The sequence below is a fragment of the Sceloporus undulatus genome, chromosome 1 (genome assembly GCF_019175285.1).
Source record: "Sceloporus undulatus isolate JIND9_A2432 ecotype Alabama chromosome 1, SceUnd_v1.1, whole genome shotgun sequence".
Classification (NCBI taxonomy): Eukaryota; Metazoa; Chordata; class Lepidosauria; order Squamata; family Phrynosomatidae; genus Sceloporus; species Sceloporus undulatus.
The window spans coordinates 1,960,621-1,977,945 of NC_056522.1; the positions used below are offsets into that span (position 1 = coordinate 1,960,621).

General features: G+C 44.8%; 1 protein-coding gene across 1 annotated transcript in view; it reads left to right on the forward strand.

The window, feature by feature from the left end:
* Positions 1 to 14,648, forward strand: part of CLU (clusterin) — a 39,460-nt gene extending 24,812 nt beyond the window's left edge. Inside the window, exons 3-8 of the mRNA XM_042444921.1 lie at positions 2,630 to 2,778; positions 4,930 to 5,097; positions 6,657 to 7,122; positions 8,301 to 8,414; positions 9,209 to 9,435; positions 14,463 to 14,648. Of these exons, the coding sequence (XP_042300855.1) occupies positions 2,630 to 2,778; positions 4,930 to 5,097; positions 6,657 to 7,122; positions 8,301 to 8,414; positions 9,209 to 9,435; positions 14,463 to 14,648 (1,310 nt within the window). The remainder of the gene's footprint in view (positions 1 to 2,629; positions 2,779 to 4,929; positions 5,098 to 6,656; positions 7,123 to 8,300; positions 8,415 to 9,208; positions 9,436 to 14,462) is intronic.
* Positions 14,649 to 17,325: the final 2,677 nt, after the last annotated feature.

Sequence of the window (17,325 nt, forward strand, 5' to 3'; positions counted from 1 at the left end):
TTCTGATGTTGCTAGGCCTTGCAGGTCTCAGGCTGTGGCCACACTGGAGAAACAAAAGCAGTTTGACACCGCTTTAACTGCCATGACCCAGTGCTATGGAATTCTGGGATTTTGGTGGGGCACCAGAGCACTCTCACAGAGAAGGCTGAACATCTCACAAAACCACAAATAGTGACTATAGCGCTTTATAGAGCGCCCAAAAAGGACGCTCTGCCGGCGCCCATGATTGCTGTGCCAGGGAACCGCAGTGGACAAACCGTGTGGTTCCCCAGTGCAGCAAAAAGGACCCGCAAAAAGCGGGTTCTTTTTGCAGCACGGAAATGACACCGCAAGGTGCCAATGGTGCACTTGTGGCGTCATTTCTGCGGCGTGACGTGTGGACACTAAGTGTCCACAACATCAAAATGGCAGCACCCATGTATATAGGGGGCTGCCATTTTGTACGTGCTTGGCATGTACTAGGATTGGGGGCGTTCAGAAAGGACGCCCCTTCCTAACCCTAGTACGTGCCAAGCACGTACTTTTTGGTGGTGTGTAAACCGGCGGAGTCTCCTTTGGAGGTTTTTAAATAAAGTCTGGATGGACATCCGTCAGGGATGCTTTGACTGGTGTTCCTGCATGGCAGAAGGGGCTTGGAGTGGTTGGCCCTTGGGGTCTCTTCCAACTCTAGGACTCTACGTATTCCTGCATGGCAGAATGGGGTTGGACTAGATGGCCCTTGGGGATCCCACCCAACTCTCAGATTCTATGATTCAATGAAATCCCAGAATTCCACAGCATTGTCTCACAGTGGTTAATGTGGTGTCAAACTGCTTCATTTCTGCAGTGTCACAGCAGCCTGGGTTTTCCTTTGTGCAATCTTGGATTGTTTGGGTTTTCTGAGTGCGTACCTCCCAGATTTTGGAGGTCCTGTTGATGTGGCCAGAAAGTACATTTTTTTTTTCCTGCAGAGGGGGAAAAGCTGCAAAAGGTTGTTAGAAAACTTCCAAAGTTGCAACTGGGAGGTTGTTTTCCACAGCGTTACTTGTGGCCTGCGGTGGAATGAGCCATTGTGCAGGAATAGCAGCTCACTCCGTCTCATCCGGTGTGTGTCCAGAATGGAGAGTCTGCCATGACAGCCACAAAACCACCTACGTTTGCGAGCAGAAAGTCTCTCTGACTTTGCCAGTGCCAACTTCGCCCAAGCTAGCCACCTGCACCGTAAAGTCATTCTTCCCAGAAGAGGAATGGCTGCTGGCCAGTCTTTTTGCAGCCGGGAAAGGACATTAATTCTGCCTGGCCAGGTCACAATGTTTTCCTCCCGTTGCCAAATTACGCAAGACAGTTGCGGTCAGGCTGCAGGACAGCGAAGCGGCTGCTTCAAAAAGCCGGGATGGAGATCAGCCAGAAATATTTGTGATGCTGGAAAATCCTAGCTAAAGCAATCGGGGAAGGAAGGAAAGGAAGAAAAGGAAAGAAAGAAAGAGCTAGCCCAAGCCGAATGATCTTGGAAATGGATTATTTGTTTATTTGAGTTCTAGCCTTTCTTTTGCTGATGCCACACTGCAGAATTAATGCACTTTGACACTGCTTTAGCTGCATGGCTCTATCCTATGGTATCCTGGGATTTGCCGTTCATTGTGGCAGTAGAGCACTCTGACAGAGAAAGCTTAAATATCTCACAAAACTACAAATCCCAGAATTCCATTGCGCTGAACCATGGCAGTTAAATTCTGCAGCATAGATGCAGAATTGCACTCCCAGACTGGGGACCTAAACAGGGCCAAATTGCAGCGTTCTGTTAGATGGCACTTAAAGTGGAGTCAAACTGCACTGTTTCTACAGTGTAGATGCACTCCCAGACTGGGACTGGATTATCTTCTGGGCTCTAGATTGGGTGATGCAAGGCCTCTGGGTTAGGGGATGCTGGGAGCTGCAGTCCAGAAAGGGAACTTTTCCCAAGGGCTGCAGTGAAAACAGTAAAAGAGACTGTGCTGCGTAGTGGATGGAACATCAGCCTTGGAGTGGAAAAGGCAGGCAGATTAAAAAGAAACCCTGTTCATTGAGCAACCATCAGGCAATTTCTTCTCCCTTCTCTCTTACCTTGCCTACCTTATAAGACTGTTGTGAGAATGAAATGATGCAGGATCTGTGTATGCTGCCTTTAGATCCTTGGAGGGAGGCAAATGTGATTATTATTAGGGTTATTATTAAAAATAAACTCTCTCAAAGTTTACTGGGTGTCCCTTATAAAAAATGGAAAATGAAGGTTTGATATTTGAAATTTATCCTTTTTTTGAACATTTTCAAACCATGGATGCTTGAATCAGTGTATAAAAAATCCATGTATAAGGAGGGCCGACTGCATTAGTTAGATAAAGGGTTTCAGAGTTTTAACTGCTGAAGCCTTATGTTCTGCTGCAATAATACCATTTTTTCCTGCCCACCACTCCAATGTACCCAGTAAAGAAACATAATATCCTGCTGGACTTGACCATTCTCTGGCGTTGCTTGGCCACACGTGTCCCAGGTCTGTGTTGGGAGGTTATGGAATATTTTTGTGCCACGAGAGATGACCCTTCGAAATGGAACTGACCACAGGTTCAACATAAACCTCCTAAACTTAAACGTGGCTGTCCTTCTCTTCCAGAGCTCTCAGACACAGGAAGCCAGTATGTCGACTCGGCGCTGGAGAACGCCATCAGTGGCGTCCGTCACATGAAGGTGCTGATGGACCAGACCAGCAATGACCACCGGGCGATCCTGAATAGCCTGGAAGACACCAAGAGGCAGAAGGAGGTCTGTTGGAGGCTTCTTGGTCAAGAGGATTCCTGGACTCTGGGCCGAGACATGCAAAATTTCTGGGAATTGTTTGAAGCCAGGGAGAAAACAAATGCAGATGGCCCTCCAGATTTGCAACTTTGATTATTCACAGATTTGATTAATATGTTCTCTTTAAGAATTTCTAGGCCTTCCAGCATGACTCTATGGTCAATGTCTGGTGGAAGTTGACCATAGAGTCATGCCAGAAAACCTAGAAATTCCTAGAGATGACGCTTCTCTAGGCATTGGTAGGTCCTCGAGTGTGATTCTATGGTAACCTTCTGTCAGAGGTTGACCATAGAGTTCTGCTGGAGGACCTAAAGATTCTGAGAAAGAACTTCTCTAGGAATGTGTAGGTGCTGCAGCGCACAGCGATGCTCAACCTCTGGTAGACATTGACCATAGAGTCACACTGGAGGATGTAGAGATTCCTAGAGAGAACACTTCTCTAGGCATTTGTAGGTCCTCCTTTTTAGATATTGACCATAGAATCACACTGGAGAACCTAGAGATTCCTAATGATAACACGGCTAAGCATTTGTAGGTCATAGAATCATAGAGTTGGAAGAGACCCCAAGAATGGCCATCCAGTCCAACCCCATTCTGCCATGCAGGAACTTTCAATCAAAGCATCCCCATTGACAGATGGCCATCCAGCCCCTGTTTAAAGACCTCCAAAAAGGAGATTCCACCACTCTCTGAAGGAGTGTCTTCTAATCTGTGAAATAGCTCTTACTGTCAGGAAGTTGTGGGGTTTGGGGGCTCTATGGCCATGTTCTAGAAGAGTTTGTTCCTGACGTTTCACTAACATCTGTGAATGGCATCAACAGAGAATGCTGGAATGGAAGAGAGTGGTGTGTGTGTGTGTGTGTGTGCGTGTGCACACACACACACACACACTGTGTGACCCTGGGTTGGGAGGAGTAATCTCTGTGTTAATCTGTGTATTGTTCTGTTGTTGAATGGCGAGGTCTCTGTGTGGGAGGATATGCAAGGAAGATTTGTGTCTGCTTAATCAGAGATCCATTGTTTGCTGGGAAACCTCCTTCATCCTGAATGATTTTCATTTCCATTTTGCTGCATCTTAAATGTGGTGTTTTTCAGAACTGGTAGCCAAACTTTGCTAACTTCCTTCTTTCCTGTTGAAGTTGTCCAGGTGTTTGTGGATTCCCCTGTGCATTCCGACCTGACTAATTCTGCAATCCTTGTTTGCATATCCTCCCACCCTGAGACCTTGCCATTCAGCAACAGAACAATACACAGATTAACATGGAAACCACTCCTCCCAAACTAGAGTCACACATTACACACACACACACACACACACACCCACACACCACTCTCTTCCATGCCAGCATTCTCTGAAGATTTCGCTGGCAAAATATCAGGAACAAACTCTTCTAGAACATGGCCACAGAGCCCAAAAAACCCACAAAAAACTATGGATGCCAGTCGTGAAAGCCTTCAACTTCACATATCTTTTCAGTGTTTCCTATGCAACTCTCCTGTGGTGTGTTTTGGTTCCATGCAGGGTGACCAGACACCTCCTTTTGCAGGACATATCAACTCAATGCTTCTATGAGTCTAAAGGCAGACATCCTACATTTCCACCTTCTCTAGTCATTTGTAGAGTCTTCCATTCTGAGCATGTCTAAGAAGCACATTGAATGGAGTGTAATTATGGCCCTATACAGACTGGCACTTTGGGCCGGCATGGGGCAGAGTCCTTACGCACGCCCCGACTCCACCCCCAGGGTGCCATGATGCTGTGCGCTGCTCCACACAGCATGCAGTATCACTGTGCTCCTCTGACACTCTGTCCATATGACGCAGCACCAAAGGAGCACCGCATAGCTTCACCGCCGAGGGTATCGCACCCTTTCCAGGCTGCGAAAAGGAGCCACTTTTTGAGGCTCCTTTTCATGCCCTAGAAAGGCCAAATCAGGGCTGCGGCTGGGGGTGGGGGGTTGTTGCTGCAATCCGGAGGCCGCCCCTTCAGGGCTCTATGTACAACTCCTACTATTGTTAGATCCTCCATAGCTATCCACCTGCATGAAAACCAACTACCCACACCTGGATTTTAGGGAAAGGACTGATGGATTGTATTTCCTCTTTGTTCCACCATAGGAGGCATTGCTGCAGGCAAAGGATGCAGAAAAGCAGCTGAGTGAGAAGGAGGTTTGCAATGAGACCATGCTGGCCCTTTGGGAGGAATGCAAGCCCTGCCTGAAGCAAACTTGCATGCGCTTCTACACCCGGACCTGCCACAGTGGCGCTGGACTGGTGGGCAAGCAGGTAAGTGGGAGGGTGGGTGGGTAAATGTATAGTTATTCAGGTTTCCTAAGGCTTCAGCCTTTGGATAGGAAAGAAAAATAAATAAATAGTAAAAATAGCAAAGCCAAATTGTCAGGGTCTAGCGTTAAATCAGCAGAATATCAGAAACAAGCCTTTGTCTAACTGTGCTCCTCTAAGAACTGAGACTGGCTCCAAAAATAACGAAAGTAACTTGTACAGGGCGCCTGTGTCATATGCGGATGCACCATACACTGCTTTCAGCATATGCTGAAAGCTGTGAGGCAGCCTGCGGGAGCGCACAGTGCGCAAGGGGTGGTGCATCCCATTAAGAATAACCACTGCGCTATGCACAAGCCCCATTATTTTCAATGGGGCTCGAGCATACACATTTTTTTTACACAGGGGGGTGTCCGGAACGGATCCCCCGTGTAAAAAAAGGGTGCACTGTAGTTCCAAACAAAAGTTTACTAATGGCTTTAATCTATATTTACATTTTAAAAAATAGGCTAAATCCTAATCTAGCTAGCAAATATGTAGAGAGATCTTGCAACACCTTTGAGACTAACCGAGGGAAAGAAATTAGCAGCGTGAGCTTTCATAAACTTCAGTCTGCTTCCTCAGATGCATTTGTGAATAGTTCAGGTTGAGAAGAAATATTTATCTGACCATCTTTCCAAAGAAGGTTGAAAGAGGAGGAAGATGGAGGACCAACAGCAGGTCAGGTGAAAATCTTGAGAGAGTGTCTGTTAGTCCCAAAGGGGGAGCGACCTAAGACATATGGTTAGTTTGAATAAGAGAAAGAGAGTTTACATGCAGGAAATCGCTATCTATCTAAGGAGAGGAAAATGGAATGCAAAATTCTTCCAGCAGTAAATCAGTCTGGGTGGCATTTGCCCTTCTGGAAAGCTGGGCTTGGATGGGTGGGTGCATTCCTCTCTCTCTGGCTGCATCTGCACTGCAGAAATAATGCAGCTTAACTACCACTACCACTTTAACTGCCATGGCCCAGTGCTGTGGGGTCCTGGGGTCGACAAACCGATCACGGGGTTTTCTTGGGAAGATTTGTTTGGGGTTTTTTTGCCATTGCTATCCTCTGAGGCTGAGAGAGTGTGACTTACCCAAGGTTAACTACTGGGTTTCATAGCTGAGGTTTCTAGTGTCCAGGACGCAATCCACTACATCATGTTGCCCCCCAACCCCCCATCCACAATTTAATTTAGCCTACATGCTTCTAGCGAATGGGTGGATGCAGAGGAGAGCAGAGGGTGAGCCCTGGCACCATAATTACTGGGAGAAAAGGAGGAAGGTCATTAACTAAATTACCTTGCTGGGGAATTGTGCATATTCCAGCAACAAATCCTTGAACATCATAGCAAGCTGCTGCTCTGTTGGCTGAATTGAAAGTCTTTTCTTTTTAGCTGGAGCCAACCCTTTCAAAACTGGAGAATGTGCACCCTTGTCTTCCACCCCAGAAAATCTGGACACTCAGAGCCAGGGCTAGAAACCCTGTTTTATTCTTGATTTATTTTATTCTGATCTTTATTTTTTGTTTCCTTCAGCTAGAGGACTTCCTCAACCACTCCTCGCCCTTCTCCATCTGGGTCAACGGAGAGCGGGTTGACTCCCTGATGGACGCGGGCGAAGAGCAGGGCCGGCGCCTGGACGACCTGGAGGAGCGCTACAGCCTGGTGGAGGGTGGAGTGGACGACCTCTTCCAGGAGAGCGCCCAGGCCTACCGCCAGCTCTCGCCCTTCTTCAGCGCCCCTTTTGGGGGGTTCTGGGACTCCTGGGCCCCCGTCCGCAGCATCCGCATCCCCTACCCCGGAGCACGCCTGGCCCGCAGCATGCCCACCTTCCCCTTCTACCCGGGCCATTTCCGGCCTCACCACGACTTCCAGCAGCTCTTCCAGCCCGTCTATGAGATGACGCAGCGCCTCTTCGAGGGAGCCCAGAGGGTCATGGAGCAGGATGGGCAGTGGATGGACGGTGGCACCATGGGACCTTTCCTGGGCAGGCTCCCCACAGGTGAGCAAGAACCTGGCCAGGTGAATCCTAGAGTTGGCAGAGACTACAAGGGCCATCCTGTCAACCCCCTTCTGCCATGCAGGAACTCACAATCAAAGCGTCTACCAGACTCTGAGGAAGTAGTGTGTTCCACTTTCCAACAGCTCTTACTGTCAGGAAGGACCTTCCTATAATGTTGAAGTAGAATCTCTTGTCCTGGCATTTGCATCCGTTGCTCCATGTCCCATCTCTCCCAGCCCTGCTGCTCCAGAGATTAGAACATGGAACAATGGATGCAAGCTACAGGAAAGGAGATTCCAGCTCAACATTAGGAAGACCCTCCTGACAGTGAGAATTGTTGGACAGCGGAAGACACTCCCTTGGAGACTGGTGGAGTCTCCTTGTTGGGAGATCTCTAAACAGAGGCTGGATGGCCATCTGTCAATGGGGATGCTTTGATTGAGAGTTCCTGCATGGCAGAAGAATGGGGTTGGACTGGATGGACCTTGGGGTCTCTTCCAACTCTATGATTCTGATTTGCAGCATTGATTATTTGCGGTTATTATTATTATTATTATGCTTGATTTATATAGCACCGTAGATTTACACAGCACTGTACATACAAACAATAAAATACATAAAAGTAAACCTGCCCATGCCGTACATTCTAAGAAATAATAGCATAATACATATAAATAATACATAACAATACAGGAAGGGGTTCAATAAAATAAGGCAAGCAACAAAAAAAGTCAAATAACAAATAATAGTCACGCAATGCCTGGGAACCGGATGGTCTTCAACTCAATATGTTCTGTAGGTCCTCCAGCACAACTCTGCCAGAAATTGACCATAGAGTTATGCTGGAGAACCTAGTTCCAGAGAAAAGACTTTTCTAGGCATCTGTAGCTCCTCCAGCAGGATTCTGTGATTGACTTCTGGCAGATATTGACCATAGAGTTGCACTGGAGGACCTGGAGATTTCTAGAGAGGTGTTCCCTTACGTAAAAAGAAGTGTTTTTTATCTCTGGTTTTTCCACATTCATGGGGGTCTTTTACTCCTAACACCAGCAAATGTAAAGGAACCACTGTATTCCTAACAGCTGTATGGATAGAATAAAGCGTACTATAGACATATGATATGAATCAACACTGAAGACCAGAAAAGACCTCTCCTCGCCTTTCTTCTCCTTGGACAGGTACCCCCAGCCCCAACAACGGCCGCATGGTGTGCCGCGAGATCCGGCGCAACTCTGCGGGCTGCTTGAAGATGAAGGAGCGCTGTGAAAAATGCAAGGCCATCTTGGATGTCGGTGAGTCTGGAGCCATTGCCATGAAAGTGTGCAGGATGCATGTGGCTCAGCCGTCTTGGAGGAGTCACTTTTTTGGACCAGAACTCCTTGCTTGGATTTCTGGGAGTTGCAGTCCAAGCAAGGTAAAAGCATTTTGGTAAGAAGACCAATGTTTTCACGTAAGATTTAGGTTAAAAGTCCAAAAATGTCAGTAAAATTTCCTCAGGGCAAAAATTTGGTAAATGGCATGGTTGAAAAGTCCAAAATAACCTGCCAAGGCGATTGTGTGTGTTGTCGTAGCTTTTTAGGATGTCCCAAAACTGAGTAAGTCATGAAGCTCATTGGGTGACCTTAGGGCTGCGAATTATTTCTCAGCCTAATCTACCTTACAAGGTTGTCATTACAAAGGTAAAAGCAGGCAGGAAGGACATTTTGACTTCAAGTTTGTGGTGGTAAGGCAGGATGGAGACATAATGTATAAAAGCTGGTCCTTTGGTCCAGTCTATGTCCAAGAGAGACCTTTATGAAACAGCAAGTGACTTCTGTTCACTTGCTGTTTAAAAAGGACATTTCCAGAAGGCCCCAAATCATGGTGAGAATGCCCCCCTTGTGCCCTATAGGATGTTTGGGGGCAACAGAGTGGGAGTGTCTCCCAAGGTCTCCTAACTGTAGCCCCTTGGCCTTCCACAGGTGCCCACTCCTGCCACAGATGATGTGATGGTGACTCCTGGATTGCTGTGAATTGTTCTGAGTAATGTTTTTCTCTCTGATTCTCCGGCTCCATCCCCCTTCCTTCCAAATCTCTTCTCCTGCAGATTGCAACCAGACGGACCCGGAGCAGAGCCAGCTACGCGAGCGCTTTGAGGACGCCGTCCGACTGGCCGAACGCTTCACCCGGAAGTACGACGAAATCCTCAAGTCGTTCCAGGAGGAGATGCTCAACACCACGGCCCTCTTGGACCAGCTCAACCAACAGTTTGGTTGGGTCTCCCGCCTGGCTAATGCCACTCGCAACCAAGACAAGCCCCTGAAGGTCATCACGGTAAGGTCCCTGCCCAGGTACCAACGGCTGCTCTACCAGTCCTCCACCGTTTGTCTTCCAGGTTGACCATGTTCAATATGATTTTAGGCTGCATCAGTAGAAGCATAGTGTCTAGATCAAGGGAAGTAATAGTGCTACTCTATTCTGCTTTGGTCAGGCCTCACATGGAATAATACTGTGTCCAGTTCTGGGCATCACAGTTCAAAAAGGACATTGAGAAACTGGAGCATGTCCAAAAGAGGGCAACTAAACTGTGAAAGGTCTTGAAACCATGAAGCCCTATGAGAAACAACTTAGGGAGCTGGGGATGTTTAGCCTGGAGAAGAGAAGGTTAAGAGGGGATATGATAGCCCTGTTTAAATATTTGAAGGGATGTCATATTGAGGGTGGAGCAGTCTTATTTTCTGATGCTGCAGAGAACAGGATCCAGAACAATGGATGTAAGCTATAGGAAAAGAGATTCCATCTGAACATTAGGAGAAATATCCTGACAGTAAGGGCTGTTTGACAATGGAACACCCCCCCACAAAGTCTGCTTCCGTGGAGGCCGTGGAGGCCGTGGATGGCCATCTGTTGGGGATGCTTTGATTGAGAGTTCCTGCATGGCAGAAGAGGGATGGAGTGGATGGCTTTTGCGGTCTCTTCCAACTATGATTCTATGGTGCCCAGTTTGCATGGAGAAGGTAGTAGGTTGAGTCCTCCTGTCCGGCATGATAGAATCATAGTTGGAAGGACCACAAATGCCATCCAGTCTAACCCTCTGCCATGCCGGAATGCATCCCGAGAGATGCCATACAATTTATGTTTAGAATAATAGAATCACAGAGTTGCAAGAGACCGAAAGGGCCATCCAGTCCAACCCCATTCTGCCATGCAAGAACTCACAAGCAAAGCATCCCCGACAGATGGCCATCCACCTTCTGCTTAAAGACCTCCAAAGGTCTTTAAAGATCTCTAAGGCAGGAAAGTCTTATCACCACCATTCCCAAGCCATCCGTTCCACTATTGGAACAGCTCTTACAGTCAAGAGGTTCTTCCCAGTGTTCTTGTTCCTTGTAATTTGAATCCATTGGTTTGTGTCCCTGTATCTGGATAGAATCAGTGTGGGAACAGACATGCACAGTTGCACCATGCCTAGCCTCAAAGGCAGATGAAAGGCCTCCTTCCATCTTAACTGCCACTGACTTGGACCCAGAGGGAGAGAAGAACCAGCAGTATCTGCTGGAGGTGACCCCTTCCCCATTGCCATTTCCTTCTCCTTTTGTGCCATGTCTTTTTTAGATTAGAAACCAGAGGGCAGGAAACTATCAAATTACAGTCTGCCTGGACCACCTTGCCATCTGCCAGTTTCTTTTTAAACATATTCCTTATTGATTTTCCATCCAAAAATAAAAATGAAAACATATTTATACACATCTTCATATTTCCTGCAATTGTTATACCTTTCATTAACACATTTTTATATACAGTATTTTTATTTGACCTTATTTTTGTTCCCCTTCCTTAAATTCCCTGTTATCTTTATATTTTAATATTAAGATTCTTCTGCCCTCTTCCACACTTATTTTCTATCTCACAGTGAAAAAATCCTACTAAAATGTCTTAATTATCTTCATTAATCTATTTCAATACAATTTTTACTCCCTTGTGACAAGATCAATAACACTTGCCTTTCCTCATATCCTCGAGTCAGTTTCCGTTCATTCATCAAACAGAATTGTTGAATATTTCCCCTGTTTAAGTTTTAAATAATTTATAAAGAATTGCCATATCTTCAATAGATCCTTCTTTGTTTTTCCCTTTAACAATAGAGTTAAACAGTCTAGTTCCATGTAATCGTAGAACTTCATTAACCATTGCTCTACAGATGGAATTTTTGTATCCTTCCAAGTTCTCGCTGCTGATGTCATGTAAAAGATCATTTCTTCAAATTTGCCGAGGTCTTCCATTTGATCTATCATGGACAGTAAATAGAGTTTGGGGTCTTTTCTAAATGTAATCTTTAGTATCTCTATCATTTCTCTGTGTATATCTGACCAATAACTTGGTGCTTTTTCACATAATAGCCACCAATAATGGTAGTACGTTCCCTCCTCCTTTCCGCACTTCCAACATTTATTATTATTATTTGTATTAATCTTTGATCATACATGAGGGGTAAGGTGCCATCTATATTGCATTTTAATTAAGTTTTCACGAAGACTCAAATTTGGTGTCATTTTCATTCTTTTCTTCCAGTTCCTTTCCCATTGCTCCATTGATATAACTTGTCCTGTGTCCCTGGCCCAATCGATCATGCATTTTTTAACTGTTTCTTGTTCCAAGTCGAGTTTTAAGAGTAATTTGTAGATTCGAGATATTTCTTGTTTACCTTCTTCTTTAATTATTTTTTCAAATTCATTATCACCCGATCCTATGCCCTCCATCTTTTGATCGATCAGAAACCTTTCTCTTAGACGTCTGTATAAGAACCAATTACATTTATCCTCCTCTGCAACCAATTCTTCTTCTGTTTTCACTCTTCTTTGATCATTTTCCACTATCGTAATATCTTCATAGGTTGGCCATTTAAGACAGGACATTTTCTCACTTCTGAATAGCGCCTCATTAATGGAGGTCCATAACGGTATTTTAGGAACCCAGAGTTGTTTTATTTTCTTCCATACATTTATTAGAGATTTCCTAATGATATGATTCGAGAATTCTTGATTGACTTTAATTTTTTCATATACCAGATACCCGTGTATTCCATATATCATATCTGCATGTTCCAGATTCAAAGGTTTAAGTTTCTCCAACCTTATCCAATCCAAGATCCATGTTGTCACTGAGGCTTGATAGTATAATTTTAAGTTGGGTAGAGACATGCCTCCTCTTTCCACCGCATCATATAGCAATTTCATTTTGATTCTTGGCTTTTTACCATTCCATATAAAATCCGATAGATCCTTATTCCATTTCTTAAAGGGAATTTCATTTGTAATAATTGGTAGGTTTTGCAACAAATACACAATTTTGGGGAGGATTGACATTTTAATTACGGAAATTTTACCCATCCACGAAATCTTTAGTCTCTTCCATCTATTCAACTCCTTTTTAATTTCTTTCCACACTTTCTCGTAATTATTACCAAATAGTTCAGTGTTTCTTGATGTTATATCAATTCCTAGATACTTGATTTTCTTCCTTACTTGGAACTCAGTTTTGGCTTGAATTTCCGGCATATCTTCATCTGAAATATTCATCATCAATAACTGTGTTTTTTGTTTGTTTACTTTAAAGCCTGCAACTTTACCATATTTCTCTAATTTATCCAGCAATGCATCCATACTCTTTTTTGGGTTCCTCAAAAAGATTGCCAGATCATCTGCGAAGGCATTAATTTTATATTCCCATCCTTTAATTCTCACTCCTTCAATTTCTTTGTCTTGTCTAATTTGGGATAGTAGTATTTCAAATGTTATTAGAAAAAGTAAAGGGGAAAGAGGACACCCCTGTCACACACCTGATCTAATCTGGAATATATCTGATTTTGAACCATTAATTAAAATATTAGCTTTTTGTTATCTTATTAAGCCAAATTAAAAAATTTGCTCCCATGTCCATATGTTCCAATACTATCTCCATAAAATTCCAATTGACTTTATCAAACGCTTTCTCGGCGTCTAAAAAGATCAATAAAAGCTGCTTTTCAGTGTGTTTTTGGTAATATTCAATCAAGTTCAATATGTTTCTTATATTTGTTTTAATATACCTTTTTGGTAAGAAGCCATTTTGGTCATCACCTATATAGTCCTTAAGGATAACTTTCAATCTCTCGGCCAGTATTGTAACAAAAATTTTGTAGTCTGTGTTAAGCAATGAAATCGGTCTAAAATTTGCAGGGTCTAATTGGTCTTTTCCTTCCTTGGGAATTACAGTGATGTGCGAATATATCCAAGTTGGTGGCAAATTGCTATCTAGTATTCCATGCATCACCTCCTGAAGCGGATCTATTAACTGTTGGGTGAAAGTGCTATAAAATTCTGAAGGCTATCCATCCGGACCGGGTGATTTATTCGGCTTAGCCTTTTTTATAGCAGTGAGGATCTCTTCTTTAGTGATAAGTTTGTTTAATTTTTCCCTGTGTGACTCTGAAAGTTGAGGAATTTTACATTGGTTTAGGCATTCTTCCATCTCCTTTATACTGGTGGGTTGTTCATTATAGAGCTTAGTATTGAATAATCTAAAAATCTGTCTTATTTTCCCTTGTTCTGTTATTATTTGATCACCGTCTCTAATCTTCCGAATTATTCCTTTGGCTCTTTCTTTCCTTAAGTAGTGTGCCAGCATTTTCCCAGGTTTATCAGCATTTTCAAAAAACTTCTGTTTTGTGAATTGTATTTTGCCATCTGCCAATTTGAGCCCCATTGTTCCTAATGGAACAGCGGCACAGTCACACCAATAGCAATAGCAGGTACATTTCTATACCGCTTATCAGTGCACTTAAGCACTCCCTAAGGCGCAGTTTGCAAAGTGTAAGCTAATTGGCCCCAACAAGCTGAGGACTCGTTTTAGCAACCAATGGGGAGATGCCAGGTTGAATTGACCCTGAGCCCCTATTTTCAAGCTGTGGATAAAGAATCCATGGACCAACTATACAAATATATCACACAACCCACCCACCCTCATTAAAAAAAAACCCTTCTGCAACAACCACTTGATTGGCAGTATCTTGTTTAAAATGGGAAAGGTGTAAGAGCAAAGTGGGACCCACCTAGCCTCTGGTGGAAGGGAGTTCCACAGCCTGGGAGCCACCAACAAGAAGACCCTATCCCTCATGTCCTCACCAAGTGTGCCCTTGAGGTTGGTTGGATTCAAAGGAAAGAAACTCTGGGTCTCTCCTGGAACAGAGACAATGTAGTAAACATACTACGCTCATGTCCACACAATCCCATAAGACATAGACATGTGCTCCTTCCTCCTACTGAGCTGCTTTCCTACCCAGCTAACAGTGGTGGGCTTCTTCTTCCTCTTCCTCCTCCAAGGTGATTTCCAAACCGGCCAATGCAGCAGATCCATCCAAACCGACTGACACCCAGGTGACTGTCCAGCTCTTTGATTCGGAGCCTCTGACCATGACGGTGCCGGGAGACGTGCCTGTGGAAGACCCCAGGTTCATGGAGCTGGTGGCCGGGGAAGCTCTGCGCGAGTTCAAGGGCAATGAAGTGTAAGTAGTGCAGATGGATGGGGACCTGGGATGGATGGAACAGCAGCTTGTGGCAGCCATGGCAGTGGGGTTTTGGATCACTTTCAACAGCTTTCCATAGTCCTGGGGTTATTTGAGGTATGATAAGACCTCTGTATCCATGGGAGACGTGCCAGGGTCGCTGTGTTGGCCATTTAACAAATACAAACAAAAATCCATCAGTGATACCTTTATTGGCCAATCGAAATGCACATATATACAATATATGATCCTTCCCATCATAACATCTTTACTAAGGACTGAAACAACATGCAGGCATCTGAATAACATCTCTAATTATTTGTTTTCTCCCGTTTGGTATGTAACATCTTGCCTGATGAAGAAGCCCATGGAGCTTCGAAACCTTGCAACAAATATATTGTGCATTTCAGTTGGCCAATAAAGGTATCACTGTTTTGTGAATTTTTGTTTGTATCCATGGGAAGTGTGTTCCCAGACTTATCGCAGTTAGCAAAAATAATGGAAAATGGCAAACCCTATATTTCTGGTGGCCATTGTCCATAGAGTCATGCTGGAGGACCTCCAGCTGCATAGTAAGAGGAGGTCCCTCTCTAGGTTTTCCAGTCTGACTCTACAGTACAAGCCCCGTATCTGCGGGGCATATATTCTCAGACTTACTGCAGTTAGTGAAAATCACAGACAATGGGGAGCCCTATATTTCCAGTGACCATTAACCACAGTCGTGCTTGAGAACCTCCAGTTACCTAGAGAGGTGGTCGCTCTCTGGGTCCTCCAGCACAACTTTCTCCAGACCATAGATGCACACTGGAGGATCTCCAGATGCCTGGAGAGACATTTCCCCCCAGACTTAGATAAGTGAAACCATGGGTATCAGTCTCGTGGATACAGGGTTCACATTCTATAGGGCTCAGCACCTTGGAAAGTTCTCTCAAAGTGGATTCACTGCCCTCTTTTAGGCTCGGAAGGGAGCCTGACCATTCAAAACAGGAGGGTAACTAGCCCAGGTGCAGAGGGTCATTGCTAGAACCAGGAGGGCTGCACCTTACCAAACAGATATGTTTGGCAGAAAAGGACCCCTCTGTACACCCCTAAGGGCCAATTTCACCATGTTTTCTCCAACTTCGCTCCCCATTATTCTCCACCAGCCACTGAATGGTCATAGGACAGTGGCTGCAGAATTAAACTGAGTCTGGGTTGGAAATGTGTAGTTTCCACCTGCAGAAAAATTGCACTGTTCTGCACCATCCAGGATCCAGCCCAAGAATGTACAGTGGTCCCTCCTAATGCACAGAGGGGCAAACTCCACTATGTGTAATGGCACATGCACCCATGCCGTGCACACAGGAGTGCATTTCATTCAAGCCTATGGGGCTTGAATAAGCACAACCCTCCATTTTCGCAGGGTGCATGTATTCCAGAATGGATCCCCTGCAAAAATGGAGGGCCAGCTGTATTTCATTGGATTCCCTGGAATGATTCCAGCTCAAATATTGTCATAGTTCCTTTCTTTCCAACAGGGAATAGCTGCTGGACCCCTGGATCTCAGGCAATGACAAAGGGGGGGATAGAGAGACAGATAAGAGTGAAGCCATAACCTCTGGCCGTTCCCACCTTCCTGCCTCAATGGCGCTCTCGTAGTCCTGCGCTGGAGCATCGCCCACAAAAAGCCCCGTCTGTCTGCATTTGTAGTTTACACACTGTACCGCCTGCCCTATTTTTTGCTGCTGGGTTTTCCTAGACCCAAAATTGAAATAAAATATACACACACACATATATATATATTCTAGGCTCAACGCTTTTTAAAAGTGTTCTGTGTTTGTCTTTGTCTGTGAGAGAGCAAAAAGGAAACAAGAGAGTAAATGAGAAGACTTCTTGACAGCTTGGTTAGCGCTTTGGATACTGCCTTTAGAGTTCGGACTGCAACACAGTGGAATTTACTGCTGCAAAGACACAGAAGCCACTGCCACCTTTCAGCCACCAACCTCTAGAGTGGCATTTCCCAAACCATGGTCCTCCAGGTATTTTGGACTTTGAACTCCCATAAGATCTAGCCAATTTGGCCAACAGTCAGGAATTATGGAAGGTGAAGTCCAAAATGTTTGGCAGACCAAAGTTTGGGAACCATTGCAAAGGGTAGGCAAAGTGAGCAGTTCAATTGTAATGGCCTCATGCTCCCTATTTTATTAATTTTGGGAAAATCTTCCTGTGGTTTGGAAGGCTGGGAGTTCTAATTTTGCCATATACCTGAGGCTGTTTTAGGCCCAAAGCCAATCCTAAACAAGAGGTGACCCTTTGAAGGTTTCCTACATGTCCTCCTCCACTTTGCAGAGGTGGATAGCACCCCTTGAGATCACCTTTTCTCTAAATTTAAATAAATCCTGCTGCCGCCACCCAGTGATTTAACTTATTGCCCCTTAGCAAGGCATTGGGACGTTGCTGGCGAATTCCACTGGTATTTGCAAACCCAGTGAGGAACTAGCCAAGCCAAGGCATGTGAAAAGGGATGCAAAGAGGCAGAGTACCTTAAAAGCTTTATTCTTACTAAAGGAGTTCATAGAATCCTAGAGTTGGAAGAGACCACTAGGCCATCCTGTCCAAGCCCTATCTTCCATGCAGGAACTCAAAATCAAAGCATACCTGACAGATGGCCATCCAGCCTCTGCTTAAAACCTCCAAAGAAG